At 37.9% G+C, this 25799-nt stretch overlaps 1 protein-coding gene across 1 annotated transcript in view; it reads left to right on the top strand.

Moving 5' to 3' along the window:
* The window catches only part of PDZD8 (PDZ domain containing 8), a 65557-nt gene extending 41312 nt beyond the window's left edge, over positions 1-24245 (top strand). The window contains exons 4-5 of the mRNA XM_049855229.1: positions 16874-17036; positions 19180-24245. Of these exons, the coding sequence (XP_049711186.1) occupies positions 16874-17036; positions 19180-21377 (2361 nt within the window). The 3' untranslated portion in view covers positions 21378-24245. The remainder of the gene's footprint in view (positions 1-16873; positions 17037-19179) is intronic.
* Positions 24246-25799: the final 1554 nt, after the last annotated feature.

Here is a 25799-nt window from a genome sequence, read left to right as displayed (position 1 = left end):
TACATCTCAAGCAGTTTCTCAGAGGAATAAAATAGCAAATTTTAGGATTTGTTCTGAAATACATAAGTATATGAAAAAGCGTTATTATTTTGTCCAGGTATATGTTTGGCTTTACGTTGAAACGGTTGTAACTTGCCCTTGCTGTTGGCATTTTCAGTTTCCTTTATTACATTTGCAAAGATCTGGGATTAGACAGCTTTAATATTTTCCAGCAAGGGTTGATAAGACTTTAATCTTGAGTCGTTATTTTAGATATTAGCATGTGTCATAGTTAGTTTTAAAAAAAGAATTTGAGGTTACCAATTACATCTGGTGCTGAAAATGTCAGCAGCAGTTAGCCTCTCCCAGGATTAAATTACCTGTGTCTGAATTTAATCTGGGGACGGGAATTAGATTCTTTTTCAGGACAACATAAAACATTGGAGAATAGGATTGATTGTTTTGGGTATATTACAAATGGGGTAGAAAATAGAGCATCATTAAAAGATAAGTATCCTAAAGTATTTGATAAATTTCGAAGTTGTTTTTGTATAAATACAGTCTTTGGGTTCAAATCAGCTTTTTAAATGTTGATTTTTGTTCAGTGAAGTTAACTACTAGTTTGAAAGAATATGCTTCATGAAAGAAACGTAATTCTTTCTGTATTTTAAATGTGTCTTTGAATTTTAAAACATTTTGATGTACCTTATCATGGTGGTAATAGGAGACGATCAATCATAGAAAGCTCTGGATTTGTAGTACTTGCACAGATGTTGGGGAGGTAGCATGTATTAGTTGTAAGTATTAGCAAAATTCAACTGATAATGGCTTAAGCAAGCAAGAGATTTGTCTTGTGTGATAAATCCAGGTTTACAACAGTGGTTCAGCAATACCCAAATAAAGAACCCTGGCTCTTACGAGCTTCCTCCTCCATCATCCTTAGCATGGGGTTTTTGTCCTCATGGTTACGAGAAGTCTAATGCACCCCTAGGTTCAGCCTATTGAGAAAAAGTGAGAGATCTAAGCCAAGGCCAAAGGCAGATGTCAGCCACATTTGCCCTTTTTAAATGTTTTCCTGGAAGCTGCTCCCAGGGGTTTCCCCTTATATCTTACTGGCCAGAACTGGGCCACATGGCCTCCCCTAACAGCAAGGGAATATGGGAAACCATTTTCATTTTTGGGCCTTCATAGGAGGCAAGGTAAGGGCAGTTTGTGAATACCTTTTATGTGGCCAATTCACCAGTCTTGCCCCAAGAAAAAAGGCTTAATTCTATTTCGTGACTTTTTAAAAAAAAAACAAAACTTAAATTAGTTAATAGGGGAAAATTGAAAAAAATAATTTTAACAAATAGCCTGCATAAAGCCTGCTTTAGAAATAAATACCTTGTTAGAAATCAAGGAACGTTTGGAATAAAATCTGACGCTCAGATCAGCACCCTGCTTAGCTCATTTGCAAAATGAAAGAGCTCAGAGGATAAGTAAGGGATCTTGTAGTGTTGTTCATTCTTTAAAAAATAAATAAATAAGAAAAGATTCCTCATGAGAATCTCATATGACAGCTGAGGTGCAAAAAATTAGACTTTAGGCTTAAACAAAAGTTAGAAGATCATTGAAGATATGACAGAGTTAATACCAAAAATATCTTCACATACACTAAACAGTGTAGTTTATGATTTATTTGAGTCCAATACAGTATTCAAGTTCAGCAGTGATAATTTGTTTTCCTTTCACTATGGAACACATTTAAGGAGTTTTCAGATTTAAGAAGTATTTTAGGCTATAAGGTTTCAGTAGCAAATTATGAACACAACTGTATATCTATAGAATTTATTGTGCCTGTGCATAAAATTCACAATAAAATTAATCTGATATATAACATGGATAGTCACTATCGTGTGCGTGGTAAGGCACACAGATCACGTAAATGTCACTTAGTCACACGTTGTTTTAAAGAGACAGATCCTGAGTCTTATTTCCCAAAAATTTGAGTTCCCTTGCCATTGAATACCCAGAAAAGAGAAATGTTTAGGTTAAAGAAGCCCACAAAATAAGATTTACTGCTTAATAAGCCTCTGAAATACCTGGTTTTTAGAGGGAGCATTTTAGTTTATAAATATGGTACATAAAGATACAAATGTTTTATTTCTGACATTATTAAAAATAGCAAAAGAACTTCTCACTGTGTATAGTTCATTGTAGCCTAAATATAATTATTATGTATGATCTAAACTTTTACTTGCCTTACTTCCCTTTCAGTTTTAGAGAATTTAAGAAGTCTTGCTGAATAATATTGAATGAATCCCCACTACAGAGCCCAGATCTGCCCACATGTTGTTGCATGTACATACCAGGATCTAAAAGAGCTCCCTAAAGAACCCTGATTTCAAGTAAGAGCATCTGAGACAGACCAGTTTATAAGTACGTTAAGCCGGATGCCTTTGAGTTGGCATTTCGGTGTGCTTGCTTAAGTCCAGATGCCCTGCAGGTAGCATCTTGGTGCTCCTGTTTAACCGTTTGCCATTTACAAGCTCAATCTTATAAAAAGGGAGAGAAGGATTAAAGCAAATAAAGCTTTTTTGAAAATGTCAGTTTTTATGAAAACTCTGGTTTGACAATATTTGCGAATACAGTAGGGACTCAGTGAAATTTTAACCATATATAATGTTCTGTAATTTGACTTCTTAAGTAAACTAAGTGACTTTGAGCTTTAGTAGTAAATCCTACGCAGCATTTCCGGTCGTAAAGTCCATCTTGATTAAAAATAAGGGATACAGTTTTCTGTCTTAGGTTTGTCTCAGGTTTTCTAAGTGTGTTTAGTATGATTGTGAAAGGGCAGGGAAAAGAATAGGAATTTAGTAACCGAAAGATTGGCAGTTCAACCCCATCCAGGGGCACCTTAGAAGAAAGACCTGGTGATCCTCTTAAAAGGTCACAGCCTTGAAAACCCTGTGGAGTTCAGTTCTACTCTGCAACACATAGGGTCACCGTGAAAAAATTTTAACTTTAGAGCAACTGGTTTGGCTTGTTTGTTTTGTTGTTTTTGTTAAGAAGCAATAGTTCATGGTACTAAACTGAGATCTCTAGCACTCACACCATTGTTTAATTTTACTGTAAGTGTGAAGGATATCGTGTTTGGCCCAGTCAAGGAAAATTAAGGAATCTTTCAGTGAGATGGATTGACACAATGGCCAAAACAATGGACTCAGATATACCAACAATCATTAAGGTGGCCCAGGACCAGGCAACCTTTCTGTTTCACATAATGCCACCATCAGTTGGAGATGACTAGACGACAATTAACAACAATCATTTACTAATTTAAAGTTGTTTAAAATGAATAGGCTAAAAATAAACCTAGGTTGAAATTTTTTATTTTTGTCTTTATTGCCCCTATAGGGCAAATGGAAAGGAATAGCAACAGCAATACTTACTAATTCATATATGCTATTGTCTCAGTCTTCTTGGTATTTCCATAAGGTGGCATATATTTCTCCATGTAAACACTGAACATGAATAGAGTTTAAAGTGGGTTTGGGGACAGCTGTGTTTCCCATTTCTAAGTATGTTGATTTACATTGATATTGGATCATACTAGACAAATAGATTGCTATATTTGAAAGCTGTTTATATATAAACAGTATGCTCTATCCTGGAAGAGATAAGAATGTTTTATTAATCTCTGTAAATAAGAGGACTTCTGGGTAATTTATTGTATTTCCTTAAAGGTTACCCAGTAATTCTTGGAGTATGAGCAGATGGTTTATTTTCTAAATGAATGATGTATGAATTATCTTTTGTAAACTGATTAACATACGTTCTTGAAAATGTTGTCAGAAGTCTAAGTAGGGAGCTATGGAATATAAGGAAGTAGGTATCATGAAGCAGATTTTTAATTTTTGTGGTGATACACTCTTCTAAAAGTCAGTTTTTCATCTACCTTTATCCATTTGACCCTGGTCTCCCAGTTCCTAAGCTCATTCCTGGAGGTTTGTTTTGTATCCTTCGAGATACATTTTATGTCTATGCATACCTTTAATTTTCATTTTCTGCATTAATAGGAACATTTATTCTCTATTAAATTTTCATCTTTTAAAAATGATCAGCCTATTACATGATCAGTACACAAACTCAAACACCACTGAAAGGGTTAGAGCAAAATTTCTGATGCAGATGTCATTGCAAATTTTTGCTTTGAGATTCATTTCCCCTCTCCTCCACTTCCTACTTTAAACACATAAAAATGAGAAAAATAAATAGAGAAAAATTAAAAACATGCTCACGGTAGCAACATTATAAATATCTCTATAGATGAGGAACAGAACAGATAGACAAAATGGTCAGCAGAGCTGAAGCTGCTCTGAATCTGGGAACAGGCAGGCTGTAACCGGGAGTTTGGTGCTGTGGAGTAATTACAACTAGGTTTGCCTCCTGCAAATATTGGACTCACTGTGTGAAAGGAGGGAAATAGGACAGGGAGACTGAGCACTTAGGGAGGCAGGAGAAGACACATGACCAGGGCCTGATTTTGGTAACAGGATCTGTGATATCCCCAATATCACCTCAGGACTGGAGCTTTGAGCTATTTATATAAGACTGGGGGAATACTGGGAGCGAAGTGGGGGCAACTGCAAAACCCTGGGTGAGGTGGGTAGCTTTCTACGCAAAAGTCTACAGTCCAAAATACCAAAACGTGTGAAAAACAGCCAACAAAATCTACATTTAGGAGATGAATTCACTCCAGATAAACAAACTGAAAGTAGTATAACAATTTAGAAAAACCCAACCAAACCAAACCTGTTGCCATCAAGTCAATTCCAACTCAGAGCAACCCTATGGGATGAAGTACAACTGCCCCATGGTTTCTCCAAGGAGCGCCTGGTGGATCTGAACTGCTGACCTCTTGGTTAGCAGCCGTAACACTTAACCACTACGCCACCACTGTTTCCAACAATTTAGAAGTGACTTTAAAATGATTATATTTAGAATCACCTAAAGTAGATGCATGGATATTGGGGAGGAGGAAGGGGGAACGAGGGACCTTTGGTTAAATACCTTAGATTGAACACTCAGGTTTAGCTTTAATGCCTTTCCAAAAAGCTACTGTTCAAAGGAATACAGAAATATATATATATATAAAAGGAAGTCGTAGTTCGTGGTACTAAACTGAGATCCCTAGCACTCATACCATATATATAGAATATATTACACATACACATGCATGTTCTTATTTACTCTTCTCTGGAGAACCTTGACTGCTACAAACATTCTCAAAATAACTGGCTTATATTCTTCAGAAATACCACGGTCGTGATGAAAGGTAAAGACTGAGAAACTATTCTAGATTAAATGAAACTCGAGAGACGGGATAACTAACTGTAACCTGTAGTCCTGAATTGGATCTTGGTATAGGAGGAAAAAAAAAAAAATTTTTTCCTATAAAGCACAGACATTGCTGAGACAGTTGACAAAATTGGAATATGTTCTGTAGATTAGATAATACAGTATCGTATCCATGATAATTTTCTGACATTGATAATTGTGCTTTGGCTGTGTAAAAGGGTATCCTTGTTAGGAAATAAACACTTCAGCATTTAGGGGTAAAGAGGGATCACGTCTGCGGTGTATTTTCAAGTGGATGAGAAAAAGCCTGCAGAGTGGCAGACAGACAAATGTGGCAAAACGTTAGTAATTGGTAATTCTGGGTGCAAGATATCTGGAAATTCTGGGTACCAGTCTTACAACTTTTCTGTAAGTTTGAAATTATTTAAAAAGTTACTTAAAAAGTATTTGTCTCTGAGGCTCTGACACTTCCTTTAGTAAGATGTAATTCACCCTGCAGAAGTATAATGATGTTTGTTACATGAAGCTGGAGTTGGCTTGGTGCTTCAGAACCAGAGCTGTTTCTGTTTGACAAAGGAATTTACATGGGCAAGAGTGTCCCACTCTGTTTCCATAACAACCTTTGCATACTTTTCAGATCTTTTTATTTCACTGGAATGGTTTATAGAATTTAAATTAGTTTAAAATCAAAACATTAGTGGAGACTTAAGTAAGATTAAGAGAGGGGAAGAGAGAAGAAACCTCGATGTTTTACAGGGTGATCATTCAAGTGGAATTATTTTCCTAACAGCCTTTTGAACCTGGGCAGATCATCATTTTTATTCCTTAGGTCTCTTGGGTCAATTTTATTTGTGTAATGGAGTTTACTTCTTCAGCATATTTCTAGATCTTTGTTGTCTCTTAGATGAGGCGACCAAAGGATGGAATTCTAATTTACCTTCCAGTTGCTTTAAAGAGCAACGTCTCAGATGGCCAGCCTGGTGTTCTGTTCTGAAGGTTGAGGAGCCTCAATTGTATTTTCACCCAGAAAGAAGTCTTCCTAATCCACCTGAGGATAATGAAAGCACCTAGATTGTGCTGGACATTTATGCCCATAAAAAAAAAAAAAAATGCCCATAGCCTTGTTTAATCTTGACAACAACCTAGTGTGGTAGATACTGTTTTCCCCTTTTTACAGATGAGACTCACAGACGTTAAATCACTTACCTAAGGTTACAAACCCGGTGAGTGAGCATTAGAGCCAGAATTCAAACACAACTCCAAGTACAAAGCCACCCCGGGCCACACTGCAATTTTTCTTCAGAAAGAGAATTTTGAATCTGCCATGGTACTTAGGAGACTGATTTCAGTGGTTTTTCAGCTATTCATTATGAGTTGGTTACTGAGAATTTAGGTATGATATTGAAAAGGAAAATGTTTACATATAGAATGTTATCTAAAATAGTTTTTAGCCATATAATTTAGGACTCACTGCATTACTGTTCCAGCTTGCCCCCTTAAGAGCCCTCCCCCTATTTTTTTTAGTGATTTTCGTCATCATTTGGGATGAGGCTTGAAAATTTACGCTTGCAGTAGAATTTCTCCTTAGCTGACAGGTTGTTTCTCATTGTTCTGACTTATAAGTGTAAGATAAGAACTATTTTGATTTATACCTTTTTGAATTGCTCAAACTATAATGACAGGTCTTTGCAAAGTTCTGCAGGAGTTTATAGTAATTTTTATGCCAAGAGATAAAAGTAAGACATTTGTCCTGTGTCTGTTTCAAAGAGTTACACTTCCTGTGAAAGGATAGTACAGTCATGTATATGCAAACTGTGAATCCTCTTTGCCGATAAGACACAGTTTTAAAGAGTACAGCTAATAAATATAATATCCTTTTTTTTCTGTTAGAGTAATGAAACTGAATGGAAGATGAGAGAGAATTTAGTTGGGTCTTTGGTACATGGCTGGAAGGTAAATAAAACCTCACTAAAAGCAATGTATGTTGTTACCAAGTAGTTGAGGTTCCCATGAAACATTTGGGCTTTGATCTTGGGTTCTGTTAAAGCTGTCAATGCTTAGAAATAGATTGAAACCATAATGTGACCTTTCAGAAATTTGGTATTTTATCTCGTTACATGAGTGTTTCCTTTTTTATTCTAGAACTTAGAAATTGCTTTATTAACTTCTCAAAATGATAATTTCTTGAAGTATGTTTTATAAACAGAAAGTGAGTAATAGTACTCTAGTTCTAACTAAATCACTTTCCTTCAAAATTGAGTCAGATGTCGCTTGTTTTACATTAGACAGAATGGCCACACCAGTGGCCTCAAACATACTATCGTGAAGACGGCTCAGGACCAGGCAGTGTCTTCTTCTGTTCACTTAAGGCCTCCATGGCTCAGCGGCAACTAACAACAACACATCAACTTTCCAATCACCTTGTAGCATTAATTAGCATATTTGTATTCTCTTACACTGCTGTTGCCGTTTATTAACTCTATCTTGGGCATGAAGTTGGTGGTAGAATTGATATTATGCTTCTTTCTTTTGAAAAGTCTTTTAGCCAAAAGATCCAAGATTCCCTCCCTCCTCACATAAACTTGCCCAAGGGTTGTAATAATGACCTTTTTTGAATTCTTCGGGTATATCATTAGCTCTCATCTTCTGCCTTCACGTCTGCCGCTCTCTTTGTTAGATATTGTGCCTCCACTCTTGACCTGGCCTGGTGCTCCTACTCATCCTTCAAGTGTCAAAATAAATTAATTTTTTTAGGGATGCCTTCCTTGCTCTTTAAGTATTAGTTAAATGACTCCCGTTAAATCACCAAATGAAAACAAACTCATTGCTGTCGAGTTGATTCCAACTCATAGCGACCCTGCAGGACAGAGTAGAACTGTTCCATAGGTTTCCAAGGCTGAAACCTTTATGGAAGCAGCCTGCCACATCTTTTCCCATGGAGCGACTTGTGGGTTCAAACCGCCGACCTTCCAGTTAGCAGCCGAGCTCTTTAACCACCAAGCCACCAGGGCTCCTCTGTTAAATCCTACATTAATGTAGTTTCTTGTTCGTGCCTACCTTTCCTGTTTCCATGAGGCCAGGGAAGCTGCTCAGTGGTGTTCGGGCTGTACCTCCTAGACCCAGCACACAGTGCCTAAGCATTAGAGTGAGTGAGTGAATCAGTGCATTTGTTTCACTTTTCATCTTTAGACAGTATCTTCACTATATGTTAATGTGTGCCTCTTAGGTCAGCATTAATGATTTTCCTGAAAATGTTGCCACTGTTTCATTTGGGGAGGGGCAGAGTTATAGAGTACCCCCATTTTTGGACACTATCGTGGACATCTTTTTTTATTGTGTTAGTAATCAGAATTCTGGTCGAATAGGTATTGGTTTCCGTCATGAGCCAGAAGGGCTGGGAATGCTACTGTGAAGAGTTCGGCTTCAGACTGGCCTGGTGTGCATACGTGTACTGATTGTTGGGTCTGAGGTCCTTTTTACTTGTCTCCCTTCCCTGCCCTACTACTTACTCTACAAAGAAAGCTGGGAGATAGTCTTCACGATGTCTTTTTCAGAAACTTATTTGATGAAAGGATGCTCAAAAGTCATACTCACAGCCAATTTGGGGTCTTTGATTTAATGATCCCTTTACGCTTGTGTTTTTGTTTCCCACTCAATGTCACAAGCTCGTGTACAAGAGAACACTTTGTAAAATAAAAGAGCTATATCGGTGTGTTATTAAAATACATCCTCTTCCTATCTGTCGTAGAAAATTGTGTCTGTTCGGAAGGGATTAAAAAATCAATATGTTGTTTTCTCCCCCCGAGGTGAAAATAAGGCAGCCCAGCTGAGTCTAGGAAAGGCTGAAAGGCTGTCAGGGTGTGAGAGCTCTTAAAGGCTAGCTTGGTGTTTTTACTAAATTGCTTCCCACAAGAGTGATGCACATACAGCTGGAATTTTTTAACCTGTGTTTGACATGATTGGTGAAGTTCAATGCAGGCTATCTACAGTCATTATGTATTGAACCCTGTGATTCCCTCATATAATTGCTTAGTTAGCGTGTGTCAGAAATGCTTGACAATTGATACGCTTTTTTTAATGTCATAGAAACCGTGTGTCGATTCCGGTAGAAATGTACTTTTTGGTTTCAACAAAATTCAGGCCAGTTGATACAGGCTTAAGCCACAGCGAAAGCACTTTACATCCTACCTTTATAATTTATTTGTAGCTTTCCAGTTTAGAAAGTATAGCACTTCAAGTTTAAATAAGATATTGTATAGGACTGTCACTATGTCTGGTCAGCTAGAAACTGAGAGAAACAGATACCCACTAAGGTTAGCTTAAAAAGCAAAAAAAGGGATACTTGTTTTGTAGGGCCACTATGAGTCAGAATTGACTCAACAGCAGTGGGTTTGGTTTTTTGGTTTTATTCTGAGGGTGTCAGGGTGTATCCCAAGAGCAGGTGTCAGGGTCACTGTGGATGGTTGTGTGGGTTAGGCACTTCATCACTTTAGGCAGGAGTGCAGCCAGCCTTAGAAACAAACTAGAACCACACTAAACCACTGCCAGGTCTGTCCTCTGCCCTGACTGTTTGTGTGCTTCATTCTTCACTCTGCAGACTGGTTTTCTCTGTTCCCAGTCCATAAGAAAATATGCAGGTGCTCACAGCTACAGTATGTTTATTCCATTCAGGGGCTTTCTGAGTCTGAATTCCAAACGTCCAGGAAAGCACTCTGATTGACCCAACTTGGTCAAATACATGCCCCTGGGCCATGTAATGAGGCAGAGCAGTAATCATTTATATCTTCCCACCATATAGGGGACTAGAGAGTTCAGAGATAGTCCCAAAGAACTGTGAGAGGGCTTGGTAGACATTAGTGTCTACTAAGCATAGAAACCAAACTAAACCTGTTGCTGTGAAGTCAGTTCCAACTCATAGCAACTGCCTTACAGGGCTTCCAAGGCTGTGATCTTTATGGAAGCAGCCTGCCACATCTTTCTCTTGTGGAGCAGCTGGTGGGTTTGAACTGCCGACCTTTCGGTTGGCAGTAATAAGTATTACTAGTTTTGTTCCTTCTTTCTATTATACAGTATCAGTCATGCCACAAAGTACAGGTTTAAGGAGCATGTTTATAGCGAATAGGTATTAATAAGTGTAAACTCCATATACATTTATTGCAATATAATATACTGTAGGATCTTTTATTTGTTAAATAATCAGAATAAATAGGATTCTATGATGTGTTCTATCAAAAGCTGCTTCCTTTTCCTAATAAAATGTGTCCCGTTATGATGGAGTAGGAGTTTTCTCTCATTAAATCTCAACTGATATCATAATGGTTTTAATTTCCTTTTACGCCCTGCAGTCTTGACTCCATCTCTTTGCAGTAATGTGTGTCTTTATGGTTTGGCAAGGCCTGGAATGATAGCCTCTCCTACCCTACCCATCCCGCTGCCCCAGCTCCAAGACTGTCTCTTCAAATTCTTCTTGTGCTTCAGGATGTAACCTAAATGTCATCCTCTTACACGAAGTTTTTCCCAGGCCACCCACCTGGAGGCGGTGTTGACCTCTCCTGAATTCCCATCACAAACATTATCCATATGTGTCTGGTTGCACATTGTGCTGCAGTCTTGAAGTATAGTTAGATACTCTCTTAAAAAAAAATGCTGACCAGTATGTAGATAGTGGCCACAGTGCTTCTAGGGTCCTTGTTGGTCTGAGCAGTCTCAGGACCTTGGGGCTTATATAGTTTATATTACAGATTTGGCGTTGGACGGTTCGGCCTAATAGTCCCAAACAAATTTCATGAATGTAAGCAGATGACTGCTTCAGAAGAGAGAGGGCCTTTGACCACATTTAGTATTTTTTTTTTCCCCCTCGGGGGCAGAAGTCTTGATCCTCACTTGGGACACTGAGGGACCAGGTTGTCTTGTTCTCTAACAGAAACAGAAAGCAAAATTTCACAGTCTCCAAAGATTGAGTGAGAAGTTCTATAGGTGTTGACTTTTATGTCATTGTAGCTTATCTGTTGGGATAGAGGAGAGCCCAGGTTTGGGTGGGACTTTAAAAACAAGCGGTTGACTTCCTATGAAAAAGGAAAAATGATTACATGATGATTGTTAAAAATGGGACTGAGGGCCTCCTGTCCATAATCTATATTTGTATTCATTAATACAGATTAATACAAATTCATTAATACAAATAATAAATAAAAATTATATATTTTTTTATTTATTCATTATCACAGACATTTTGCCTCTACTTTTACCCCCTTTTCTCCTTTTTAATAAAGATTTCATGATCATCAATCTGGAGGACAATATAATATTGATCCATGTTCATTTTTTCTTCACTCTGCCCTTATTTGGCTGTAAGAAGTGTAACTTTACTCTCCCTGCTGTCCCTTTTTCTTTCACTTAAATATGATGTGTGTCTTTAGTCTCCTGCATAGAAGAAACCTTCTAACGTGGAAAAAAAAAAAAAACAGAAACGTGCAACTGTGGAAAAGCAGGCCTTCACTGTCCTCAGTGTAATTTCTACTCCTCGCAAGTACAGTTCATGATTGAACCCATTACTTCTAGTGGGTTTGAACACTGGTTGTTGTTCCCTTACTAAATGTTGACATTTCAATCACCATCTTTGTCTTTTTTTATTAAGACAGTTTTTTAAAATCACATAATTATAAAATTACTTCAGTTTCCCAGTCTTGATCCTATAAAATACGTTAACATTTGATGATATAATAATTAAAAGAAGCAAGAATAAACAGTGTCTGAAAACACACACACATGAAAATGTATCCCAAGTTTTTATTTTATTTACTGTTAAACTAAAAAATAATTAGGATAAATCTTTACATTTTTATCACTTGCACGTGGTTAAAAAAAAAAAATCAAGTATACAAAAGAACTTCTAATAGTGAGGCAGTACTCTTATCTCCCCAAGCTCCCCGCCTTCACACCATAACAACCACTTTTCAACTCTTTAAAGGTGTTTCTGTTTTTCATTCACCTAGGGGTTACCTTTTCTTTTCTAGATAATATACATATATCATCATTTCTCAATGTATCACGTTTTAGACAACCTGCTGACTTTCCACTTTCACAGATGTCCCATATTACGGTAGAGCTACATCACAATTTACAGCGATTTCTAAACTTGCCCCTTCCCATCTTTATACCTTCCTTTTTTAAAAAAAATCGTATTACACGAACTATACCCTCCAGTACAATGTTGAATTCAAGTGGTAAGAGCGGACATCCTTGCTTTATTCCTGATCTTAGGTAGAAAACATTGAGTCTTCCGTCTTTGAGTATTATAGTCAATCTAGATTTTTGTCAGTGGCCTGTAACTGGGTTTGGGGCGTCCCCGTGTAGGCCCGGCCTGTAACCGGGGTTGGGGCGTCCCCGTGTAGGCCCGGCCTGTAACCGGGGTTGGGGCGTCCCCGTGTAGGCCCGGCCTGTAACCGGGTTTGGGGCGTCCCCGTGTAGGCCCGGCCTGTAACCGGGTTTGGGGCGTCCCCGTGTAGGCCCGGCCTGTAACCGGGTTTGGGGCGTCCCCGTGTAGGCCCGGCTTGCCACGGGTAGTTTCTAATCATGAATGGACATTGGATTTTGTTAAATGCTGTTTTTGAATTGTTAAAATTTTTATATGGTTTTTCTCCTTTGTTTTGATAATATGGTGAATTACTTTGACTGGTTCCTGGCTGTTAAGCCAACTCCACTTGGTTATGATGTATTATTTGTTTCATGTACTATTGAATTGAATTTTCTAAAAATTTGTTAAGAAATTTTGCATCCATGTTCATTAGAGATATTAGCCTGTAGTTCTGTTCTTTTTTGTGTTTGTCTAGGATTTGGAATTAGTTAACGTGGGCGTTAACATATCATTGGAAACCCTGGTGGCGTAGTACTTAAGTGCTACAGCTGCTAACCAAGAGCTCGGCAGTTCGAATCCGCCAGGCGCTCCTTGGAAACTATGGGGCAGTTCTCTGTCCTATAAGGTCGCTATGAGTCTGAATCGACTCGACGGCAGTGGGTTTGGTTTTTTGGCTTAAGGTATAATTTGGGAAGTGCCCTCTATTTTCTGAAAGATTCTGGATAAGATTGTTGTTATTCCTTACATAAGAATTCAGCCACAAAGTTATGAATTTGATGTACTTAATTGACATAGAAATTCAAAATTTATGTTTCTTTTTGAGTTAGTTTTATCATGTGTATCTTTTAAGGGAATTTTTCCAGGTTGTCTACATTGTCAAATTTATTGTCCTGTGCTTTTAAAGTCTATAGGATCTGTAGTGATAGTCCCCTCTTTTATTCATGATACTGGTCGTAGGTATTTGGGGGGGGGGGTGTGTTTTAATTCACAGGTGATTTAAATCTGGGATACATATTCCTGATAAATTGGATGACACATTGGTTTAAAAAACAAAATGATCTTGAGTTAGTACAGAGGATCACATTAACAAGGTAACTCTTAATAAAACATAAATGTAAACTCTTTTGTACTTGCTAGAAATGAAAATTAACAGTACACTATTAAAAATATAGATGCATAAATGGGGGTGTTACCACAAATCACGGATTCGAGTGTCCTGCTGCAAAGCCAATACTGAGACAGGAGGGGGGTAAACAGCAAGAGGGCTTTATTGAATACTGGTATCCAAGGGACAGAGGGGATAGGTTCCTCCCAAATCCTGTCTGCCCCAAAAAGGCCAGCTGGAGGGTTTTACAGGGAAAGAAAACTCCGAGGAATCTGGAGAATTTTTAGTTCCCCTTTGAGGTGGTCTTGCAAACCGCCTGCCAGACGTGATGATCTTTTCAGGATATTCTTAGGGTCCCTTCTGGTGTCATTAAAGTTTGGTCTTCTGATAGCACCATCTCCTGACTCCTCAGTTCCCAGATCCTATCACTTGTGTTTCATCTTTAGAGAGAAAACATAGGTTAATCTTAAACGTTTACAACATTAAGAGAGAAGAATCACAAGGCATGCTGTAGCTCACAGGGGTTTCATCAGTTCCCATGAACATTAACTATTCCACCATCTGAATGTTCAAGCAGTATTTTCCCATTCCAGGGGGAAATATATAATGCAATGTATTTTGTGGCTGTTCTTGTTTTAAAATAGTTTTACCCCAGTAGTAATGTCAGTTTGGTTCCAAAAGTCAGGTATCATTTGATGGTCTTGTGAACATTACCTTCCACTAAAATAACAATTTTTATATGCTAATCATTTTAAATGCTTTGGTTTGTCAGGTTTTTAATTAAGATATTTTTATACTCTGAAACTCTTTATTCACTTTTAGAACTTAATTAAGTGGTTAAAGTTTCAGTTCAGGAGAGACTAAAACTAATTCCAGAGCTAGGTATCATGTTTTTACTCAAATGACCTGAGCCTTCTGCATTTGTTTGCCAGCCGTGCCCACCCCCCATAAGGCACCGTCACAGGTGCCGCTGTGCCAGTCCTCTTCCACATGTTGCAGTAAAACAAACAAAAAAAAGGCATAGCACACTTACAAAAATAACTTGTGATGGGAGGGCACGGCCGACAAACAAATGCAGAAGGTGCACATTATTTGCGTAAAACATGGCTAAGTCAGCAGTGTGACCTTAAAAAGAAACAAAACCTTTTAACAAAATAGAAGAATGAAATAGTGTCTTAAGTTCTATATAAGTATGAAGTTAGAGCATTTACTAATAATCAGTAGTAAAAGTTGGGGTGAAGGAGAGGTAATTTAGTATTTGGCTTTATTAATTATTCCCACTGGAAACCATCTTTTTCCATTTGGAATATGAACGTCAAGGATCATTTGAAATAAGAAAAGCAAAGGATAAAAATATGATTTACAGGCAGGAAAATAATTAAGAAAGTGAACTACATTAAAACCTGTACTAGCCTCAGCTCACTTCTCAACTCCATTGCCCCAACACCCACTCCATTTTTAAGAGCAAAGAGTAAATCACAGGAAAACACAGTCACGTCCAGGTGTTAATTTTGTTAATTTACAGTACTCAGACTCATACAGATTATTTATATACCCATTTGCTACCCATAGTTTTCAGTAATTGGAAAAATTTACATTCTGAATTTTAGCTTTTGCACTTTATATATTAAAAGTGTGTGCATATTCATGAATTTTTTATGTATTTCCAAGGGCTTTGTTAACTGAAAAGCACCTTAACATTATAAGGTGATTATTTACTCTTATCTATTTTTTTATTATAAGGCAGGATTAGGACAAATGTTTTTGGAAGTTTAAAAGCAAAATAGGGAGTTCCTAGGCGGTGCAAATGGTTAAGCAGCTCACTACTAGCCAAAAGTTAGGGGGTTCGAACCCAGGGGTGCCTCAGAAGACAGGCCTGGTAATCTGTTCCTGAAATGTCACAGCCTTGAAAACCCTATGGAGCAGTGAGGTCACCATGAGCCTAAATTGGCTTGACGACAACAAACACAAATGTTTTTTGGAGGGGTTGTTTTTGTTTTTATTTTTGTGAACTTATAAGTAATCAAAAGTTTGATCACATTTCCAATTTCCTGAGCATACTGTGATTAAGGTTTTTCTAATTTAAAAGCAATTTTGCAAAATCTATTATTAACATTCAAATTAAAGAACAACTTTCCAGTGAGGACTCTTTTACTAGCCACCATCATTAGGTAGGAAAATGGAATTTCTAAATTTTAAGTGTGATTTGTATGTGAAAGCAATACTGACAGTGGCGTATTTCGATGTTAACAAGGTATTTGGCAAAGTCCTTCATGAGATTTCCTTGAGGAACAGGACTAAAATGTGAGCTGAATGATAATACAGTAAGACTGGTTTGTAATTGAACTCAAACACTGATTGAATTCTTGTCACCTGAAGGGATGTGGCATTCTAGCCTGGTCCACAGTTTTATCAGTGATATGAATGAATGGGGACAAGTAGCAGTTTCTTTTTTTTTTTTTTTTTTAATTTACAGATGACGTAAATCTGGGACACATATTCCTGATAAATTGGATGAGAAATTAGTTTAGAAAACAAAATGGTCTTGATGAGTTAGTACAGATGATCTCATTAACAAGATTACTCTTAATAAAACATAAATGTAAACACTTGTCCCTGCCAAACATGAAAATTTAATAATACACCATTAAAAATGTGAGATGTGAGTTTCCAAAGCAGATCTGATGACATAGACAGTTATTTCCATTATATTTGAAAAATATGCAAGATTTAGAATTACATTCACAATGGGATCTCAATTTTGTGTTACAATGTGTTTAAAAATACCAAGTATTAGTGGTAGTACTAGATAGTATGATCGGGATGGTTTTCTTTTCTATTTCCAGATTTTCTCCACTGAGCATGGACCTTTAGAAAAGCACACTGATGATGATAAGGTGTTTAAGTTTTTTTTTTATGGCTGCCTGTGCAATCTAAGAATATGCTTAAAGATTTCCTCCCTCCTTCGTTGTCTGTAGTAATAGTCATAATGATGCCAAAGTCAGCATCAGCTGTGGTGCTCTGCTTTTGCTGTCTTGGTCCACTACCGTCAATCCACTGAATCTGTTTTGTTTTGTTTTTTCCTATCACAGGTTGAATTAGTAAAGGGGAATTTACAAAGTGTCGGACTTACACTTCGTCTCGTCCAATCCTCTGATGGGTATGCTGGGCACGTCCTAATTGAAACCGTGGCCCCAAACTCACCTGCCGCAATTGCAGAGCTTCAGCGGGGAGATAGACTTATTGCCATTGGAGGTAATGATGCTAATGTGCCGTATACTTCAGATTCGTGGGAAACTAGAACGTAGATGGGGGTTTTTCCTTCTCTTCTCCCTGCTTATTTCTATAATAAGCATATATTACTTTTATATTGGAAAGAAATTTTATTATAAATTGAAATCTGAAGGAGCCCTTAAAAATATACTTAAAACACATGTGTCGTTTTAGTCCCAGTAGATAAACCTTGGGGCCCTGGTGGTACAGTGGTTAAGAGCTCAGCTGCTAGCCATAAGGTTGGCAGTTCAAATCTACCAGCTGCTCCTTGGAAACCCTGTGGGGCAGTTCTTACTCTGTACTGTAAGGTTGCTGTGAATTGAAATCGATTTGATGGCAATGGGTTTTTGGTATATAAATCTTTAGACTACTGCTATATAACCTCCCTGATTTTCCTTCCCTTCCCACATTCTTCTACTCTATTTTCTTATTGAATGTGAAAGGGCAGCTCAGCAGTCAGCTTCCTGTACAACCACCACCATTTCTACTCTGAACCTAAAATTGGTAGTATTAGCATTACTACCCCCATCACTTAGGACTTGATAACAAACAAGAAAACTATATTCCTTGTCCCGAAGAGGACCTCGAACTATCCTATGGCCCCGTACTGTCCCTGAATGGCCTAGCCATTTGTTAGTATGCTGTCATTCAGCGTTCAGCTCAGATCACTGTTACTAGTGAAAAGATGTATCCCCTGCATGCCTTCCTGACAGTTGAATTGTTATCAAGGACAACAAAAATGCTTTGTTGATGGGCAGATTATTTCCTTGGATGTTTATGAATAAGGAGTAGGACGCACTGTGCACCCCAATGGGGAAAAAGTCCAAGCCCACCCCTACTAAACATATCAAAAGATTTCTTGAACATGTGGTTGCCGTTTAAGGACATTGGTGTGTTCTCTCTGCTAAGACAACAATGTATATAACAAAGTAGATCAGTTCCCAAAACAAGAAGCAGTTATCCTGTTACATGTCAAACAACCTCTGCCTTTAATTAAAATCCATAGTTACCATAAAATAATGAAAATGATTCAGTTGCAAACCTGTGAACCCAACAAAGTCAGTATTTTCCGTAGAAGTTCCACTGATCATGGCATAAGCAGCACTTCTTGAATTTCACGTGTATTCCAGTCACCTGGACGTGGTGTTGAAGTGCAGCTTATGATTTGATGGACCTGGGGTGGGGCCCAAGATTTTGCATTTCCAACAATATGCTGCTGGGCCACAGGCACTTGGGAGAGCAAGGGCATAAAATAGACCTCATCCATTACGTAGTTGTTTAACGTAAATATGGGCTGTCGTCCCTCAATTAAAAACACAATTCAGTATAAAATTTTTATGTCCACAAGTACCTTGTTTTGGTTTTAACCACAAGATAAAATTCAGTTTTTTCTTTTTTATGTCCTTTTTTGGGCTTTTGTTTTAAACGACACAGATAGTAATACCAGACAGACAGACAGACCAGTCGATCCAAGAAATATAAATATTTGCAGAGCAAAAAAGCAAGTCTTGCCTTCATATCTCACGTTTTTAAAAAATAATATTTATTGGGCTGAGGGATAGGCTGCGTTTGATTGCAAATATAACGTACATTCATTGTAGACAAATCGGAACCGAACAGAACAAGCTTTTGTGTCTCTTTCTTGCCTTTTTTCCTATACATCCCCTGCCCCAACTCCCGGAGACAAGATTGAAAGCCTCCTGTGTTTTGTGTAATTGGCTTTCTTTTAATTTGTCAAACTTTTCCCCACCTCAGCAAGTATTTTTAAAAATGTTAATAGCTGCAAGTGGTTTATTTATATGGATATACAGTGATTTTGACAGGGAAATAACGTCATTTAACAGAAGAAAGAATGGGAAGCAATTATTTAGCATCTTGGCAGCCTTCTGGGGTTTTCATGTCATCATTTGGTTTGAGAGTAAAACATTTGCAGGATATTAGCACATTCAGGGTTTGAGAATCCATACGCTGATGTATCCTGAAGCCAAGTAAAATAGTTTTAAGGTTTTCCTGTTACCTTTTCATTAGTTAGATAATAATGAGGTAATGGCAATTGTATTTAACAAATCTCTAATATTTTTATTGTGGCAATTTACATGTTTTCCCTTTAAAAATCTGAATACAGGTGTGAAGATCACATCTACACTCCAGGTGCTGAAGCTTATCAAGCAGGCTGGTGACCGCGTCCTGGTCTACTATGAGAGGCCTGTTGGCCAGAGTAATCAAGGTGCAGTGCTTCAAGAGAACTTTGGACAATTGGAGGAGAACTTTCTGTCAGGTTCATGCCAACCAAATTATGAAGAGGAAGCAGCTGGGTTGGCAGTGGATGCTGAAAACAGAGACCTAGATTCCGAATTTGAAGACTTGGCAAGTGATGTCAGAGCACAAAATGAGTTCAAAGATGAGGCACAATCACTGAGTCACAGTCCCAAACGTACGCCAACAACACTTTCTATTAAACCCCTGGGAACTATATCACCAGTTTTAAACCGTAAATTAGTTGTAGGAAGTAACCCACCACTACCAAAACTTCCATCCAAAGAAGGAAGTAAACCCTTACCCCTAAAAACTTCTGAGACAACAGACCCAGCACAAGTGTCAAAACCCATCCAAGGATCTACTTTCAAACCCCCTGTGCCACCACGACCACAAATGAAAGTTCCTTTGCCTTCTGTTGATGCCCCAAATCAGGTAGAACCAGATGCTCTCGCTGAAAAGCCGGAGAAGGTACTGCCTCCTCCTCCTGCAGATAAAGCTGCTGACAAACAAGCAAAGAATGTGGATCACATAGAGGACGCAGGTGCATCTAAGCAGGTTCTAGTAAAGCAAGAAGTGGCTAAAGATTTTACTTCAGAAAGTCCCTGCCCTACTAAGGACAATTCAGATGACCCTCAAACATGGGAATCATCAGAAATCCCCTATCGTAATAAGCTAGGAAAATGGACAAGAGCAACCTGTTCCTTTGACATAGAAGCCTGCCACAGGTACTTAAACATTGCACTGTGGTGCAGGGATCCTTTCAAGCTGGGAGGCCTCATCTGTTTGGGGCATGCTAGTTTAAAACTAGAAGAGGTGGCTTTAGGATGCTTAGCTACATCAAACATGGAATACCTTTCAAAATTCAGATTGGAAGCCCCGTCACCTAAGGCAATGGTCACTAGAACCGCCCTACGCAATCTGAGTATGCAAAAGGGATTCAATGACAAATTTTGCTTTGGTGATATTACTATTCACTTCAAATATTTAAGAGAAGGAGAAGCAGACCACCATACAGTTACTAACTTAGAGAAGGAAAAAGAACTTCATTTGGTGGAGGAGGTTTCTGCCCTACCTAAAGAGGAGCATTTTGTCGGACAGATGGGTTTAACAGAAAATAAACATAGTTTCCAGGATACTCAGTTCCAGAACCCAACTTGGTGTGATTACTGTAAGAAAAAAGTTTGGACTAAAGCTGCTTCCCAGTGTATGTTTTGTGCTTATGTCTGCCATAAAAAATGTCAAGAAAAGTGTCTAACCGAGACTCCTCTTTGTGGAGCGACTGATAGGCGCGTGGACCGGACCCTGAAAAACCTCCGGTTGGAAGGACAAGAAACCCTCTTAGGGTTGCCTCCTCGAGTCGATGCCGATGCTAGCAAGACAGTCAATAAAACAACAGGTTTGACAAGGCACATTATCAACACTAGCTCTCGTTTGTTAAATTTGCGTCAGGTCTCTAAAACTCGCCTTGCTGAACCAGGAACTGACCTGGTAGAACCTTCACCAAAACACACACCCAACACATCAGACAATGAAGGCAGTGACACAGAGGTATGTGGTCCAAACAGTCCTTCTAAACGGGGAAACAACACAGGAACAAAGTTAGTTAGGAAGGAGGGTGGTCTGGATGACAGTGTCTTCATTGCAGTTAAGGAAATTGGTCGTGATCTGTACAGGGGCTTGCCTACGGAGGAAAGGATCCAGAAATTAGAGTTCATGTTGGATAAACTGCAAAATGAAATCGATCAGGAGTTGGAACATAATAATTCCCTTGTTAGAGAAGAAAAAGAGACAACTGATACAAGGAAAAAATCACTTCTTTCTGCTGCTTTGGCCAAATCAGGTGAAAGACTGCAAGCTCTAACGCTTCTTATGATCCACTACAGAGCAGGCATTGAAGATATCGAATCTCTAGAAAGCCTGTCATTAGACCAGCACTCCAAAAAAATAGTCAAGTACACAGATGATACAGAAGAAGACCTTGACAATGAGATAACCCAACTAATAGACTCTCAGCCATTCAGCAGCATGTCAGATGACTTGTTTGGCCCATCTGAATCCGTGTAATAGGCTGTTTGTTTAAGCTTCAAAGTGATTGGGGAAAAGTCGCGTCAAAAATACCACAGATACGACCACATTTAAACTCTTATGATGTACTTAGATCTGCTTTTCCAGTTATTTGCTTATGTAAGAACAAGAATGAAAGAGGTTTTCCAGCAAAAACATGACTGGCTCACTAAATTGATTGTTTCAGAGTACATTTATAGCTATGCTTTTTGGGTTTATACTGGGAATTTATTTTTACTAATTTATTTTTAACTTTTTCTAATTATGTAAGCTAATTTTTCATGTTTATGGAGGTGTGGATGTCTCACTGTGTTATTTTCCTTCCTCTTAGTTTTCGAATTAGTGTTAAATAAGATACAGTCAGGCCCCAGGTTATGAACATCTGGTGTACGTACAACCTATAGTTATGAACCAACCCCCATAAAACCTAATATATAAAAAATATGAGGTACATTCAATGCTCCTTTGCGTAGCGCATCAAAACATTATTACTGTGTTATTGTGTTAAAGATGTTTTAGTGTATCCAGAAGTGTTTCTTTAATGTTTTTATGCATAGAAAGGTACACTATATACTAAGACAAACATTTGACTAACTGACGTTAGATACGAAGCATACCTAACCGTCCCAACTTACATACAAATTCCACTTAGAGACAGACTTAGGAACGGAATCCATTCGTGATCTGGGGGCTGCCTGTACTGTCCAGATTCTTGAAATGTTTTCACTTCCATCACAGCTCTGACAACAGATTTGCTGCCCAAATTCGCAACAGCAATCAATCACTGAGGGAACAGATTTTGAATTTTTCTTTTACATTGTTACAAAGTTTGTCATCTGTACTTGCTTGGAATTTTTGTTATTTTGGGTTTTTTGGGTGCTTTTTGTTTTGTTTTTGCCAAATGTAATATGAAAGCAGATATTGCAGCTTTAGTCCGTTATGCTGATTTAGTAAAAAAAAAAAAAAAAAAATTACATATGTTGCTTGCTTTCTATGCTTCTGTGAAATTTTTTTCCTAAAGCTTCTGTGCAATTGAAGTATAGTGAGAATATAGTGATTTATTTGAAGAGCTTGCATTGAAAAACAAAATGTAATGGGTAATAAATATAGAATGCACTTGGTCAAGAATTTTCTGGAGAGGATACCAAGAGTTAATTACTGAAAAACAGTAACCAGTAGGATTTTGAGATAAAATCTTTCCAAATGTTGATGCTTTCCTTTCAGATGGAAGTTCTAAACATTTTTGATTATTTTCCATCTTCAGTTCTTCCATAGGAAATAAAGCATGTACAAGGATGCTTAAAGCTTCAGAGGACTGTTCTTAAAATGGCTATTTTGATAACTGGTTTTGTTTTAGATACATTTTCATATAGGAATATCGTGAAGGAGCAGGATCATGCAAAATGTGTTTATTGCTTCCTGATGTCTTACATTCGGGCTTAAAGGAATGAGAATCACCCTGGATACTTCTGTAGTTCAGACTATGTTCATCTGTTAACAAATACGAGAAATAAAGAAATAAAAGTAGGCAGTATAGATACATAAGAATTGGGGCCAGTTCTCTGGAAATGAAGATCTGCTATGATACTAAATCCATCTTGTGGATCCCAGTATCACATGACCTATGGGAAACGTGTTAGTGCGACCTCTGTTGGTATACAGTAAAAGCTTTCTCCTTTTATATACCTATAATATATACGTATGCATATATGTTTCCCTTTTGTAGGTAATTACTATGATAATTAATACATAGTGAAACTGACGTGGATTTAAAACTAGATGGAATAGCTTTTATTGCTGGCAAGAAAAGGCATAGTCTAATATTAAAAGATTCTGGCCCGGGTCTGCAGCCCAGGACACCGTACAAGGGTTTAAGTTCAGCCTCTTCCATTAGTGAACTATGTAACCATAGTCAAATCAGAAAGGGGCTTCTTGCTGCAGTTTCCCCATCTCTAAAATGGGAATAATAATACTTACCTCACTAACTCACAGGATCATTGTGAGGAAAACGACAGCATATAATGGCAGAAGTGCTTGAAAAGTAAAAAGCTATACAAATAAAAAGTATTATATATATGGGTCACAAAAATTTTTTGAGGGTAGAAAGTTTATTTCACTTTTAAAATCAATAGCCAACTCTCATTCCTGTTGTTAATTTTATTATTAAGTGAAATATAAGACCGCTGCCTTTCTTGGCCAGGTTTATAGCAAAAAAAATATGTATGTACCCCCTTTTTTTAATTTAAGCGTGCTCTGCAGTTTTTAAGAACACTGCTGTAGAAGACTTTACACCAAGTTCTCTGAAAGCTGAAATATCATTGTTCCATAATTTTTGCTTGAAAGAGTCTACCCAATGCAATAACCAAGTTTCACGTTATCATGAAAAATAACTTTACCATTACACCTGGAAGGTGAAGTGTCTTTGCGTGGCTGGTGTTCACGGATTACACAGTGGAAGTTTTAGTGACATCCAAGAATAGTGCTGAAACTGATACATTTGAAAGAGCTATAGAAATAATGCAAATCATTGGTTTCGTAAGAATCTCTTCATGTTTTAAAAGTATTTAACTCTGTAGAACCACAATTATGGAAAGCTCAGTAATGCTGCTAATGATATTTGTAAAATACACATTTAATGTAGTGCAATATTTTTATATATACTGGAGAGAGGTGATTAGAGGCGTCACAGTTGTACTCAGTGCCAGGGGAGACCACTCAAATAGCCTAAGGTATAGTAAGATACAAGGTTTCAATGAAAAAATTGTAATATATTACACTCCTGATGTAATCCTGCTGCCATGCTATGTTATCAATAGCTTTAAAAAAAATAATAAAGACTACCACAGAAAACAAGAATATCTTCATTTTGCTGACATCTAGAAAAAGGCGATGCTGCATACCTATGGAAATAAATTTGCTCATGCAAATAAGCTAAACAGTATACTTTGGCTAAACAAAATTGCTGTTTTGCAAACTGCCTAAAAGCAGTAAATTTTTTTCACTGTTAAACTTCCTTAACTGTGAAATAATTGGATTTATGAATTTGCCTCTGTTATATATAGTCTCATAGCGACCCTATAGAGGGTCGCTATGAGACTATATATAACAGATCGCTATGAGTCAGAATGGACTCGACGGCCCTGGGTATGTATAGAGATCGTTGTTAGGTGCTGTCAAGTCACTTCCGACTCACAGTGACCTTATATAAGACAGAACAAAACACTGCCCCATCCTGTGCCATCCTCACAATCATTGTTACGTTTGTGCCCATTGTTTCAGCCACTTGTGTCAATTCATCTCATTGTGGGTCTTCCTCTTTTCTGCTGACCCTCTACCAAGCATGATGTCCTTCTCCAGGGACTGGTCCCTCCTGATAACATGTCCAAAGTACGTAAGACGGAGCCTCACCGTCCTCACATCTAAGGAACATTCTGGCTGTACTTCCTCCAAGAGAGATTTGTTCATTTTTCTGGCAGTCCATGGTATATTCAATATTCTTTGCTGACACCATAATTAAAAGGGGTCAATTCTTCAGTCTTCCTTATTCATTATCCAGCTTTCACATGAATATAAGACAACTGAAGATGACTTCGGTCAGGTACACCTTAGTCCTTTGCTTTTTAACACTTTAAAGAGGTCTTTTGCAGCAGATTTGCGCAGTACAATGCATCATTTGATTTCTTGACTGCTACTTCCATGGTCGTTCATTGTGGATTCAAGTAAAATGAAATCCTTGACAGCTTCAACGTTTTCTACATTTATCATGATACTACTTATTGGTTTAGTTGTGAGGACTTTTGTTTTCTTTATGTTGAGGTATTGTTATCCATACTGAAAGCTGTAGTCCTTAATCTTCATCAGTAAATGCTTCAAATCCTCTTTATTTTCAGCAAGAAAGGTCATGACATCTGCTGTATCACAGGTTGTTAATGCATCTTCCTCCAATCCTGATGCCGCATTCTTCTCCATATAGTCAGCTTCTCAGAGAATTTGCTCGGCGTAACAAACAGATTGAATAAATATGTTGAAAGGATACAACCCTGAGACACGCCTTTCCGATTTCAAACCATGCAGTATCCCCTTGTATAGTTGAACAACTACCTCTTGGTCTGTGTAAAAGTTCCATATGAGCACATTTAGGTGTCCTAGAATTCCCACTCTTTGCAATGTTACCCATAATTTGTTATGATCCACACAGTCCAATGCCTTACACAGGTAAACATCTTTCTGGTATTCTCAGCTTTCAGCCAAGGTCCGTCTGACATCAGCAATGATATCCCTCGTTCCACGTCCTCTTTTGAATCCAGCTTGAATCTCTCTGCCAGTTCTCTATTGATGTACTGCTGCAGCCATTTTGAATTATCTTCAGCAAAATTTTACTTGTGTGTGATACTAATGATACCGTTTGATAATTTCCACATT

The sequence above is a fragment of the Elephas maximus genome, chromosome 16 (assembly GCF_024166365.1).
Source record: "Elephas maximus indicus isolate mEleMax1 chromosome 16, mEleMax1 primary haplotype, whole genome shotgun sequence".
Classification (NCBI taxonomy): Eukaryota; Metazoa; Chordata; class Mammalia; order Proboscidea; family Elephantidae; genus Elephas; species Elephas maximus.
The sequence above is the reverse complement of the archived record's forward strand: the minus strand, read 5'-3'. Positions and strand labels throughout refer to the sequence as shown.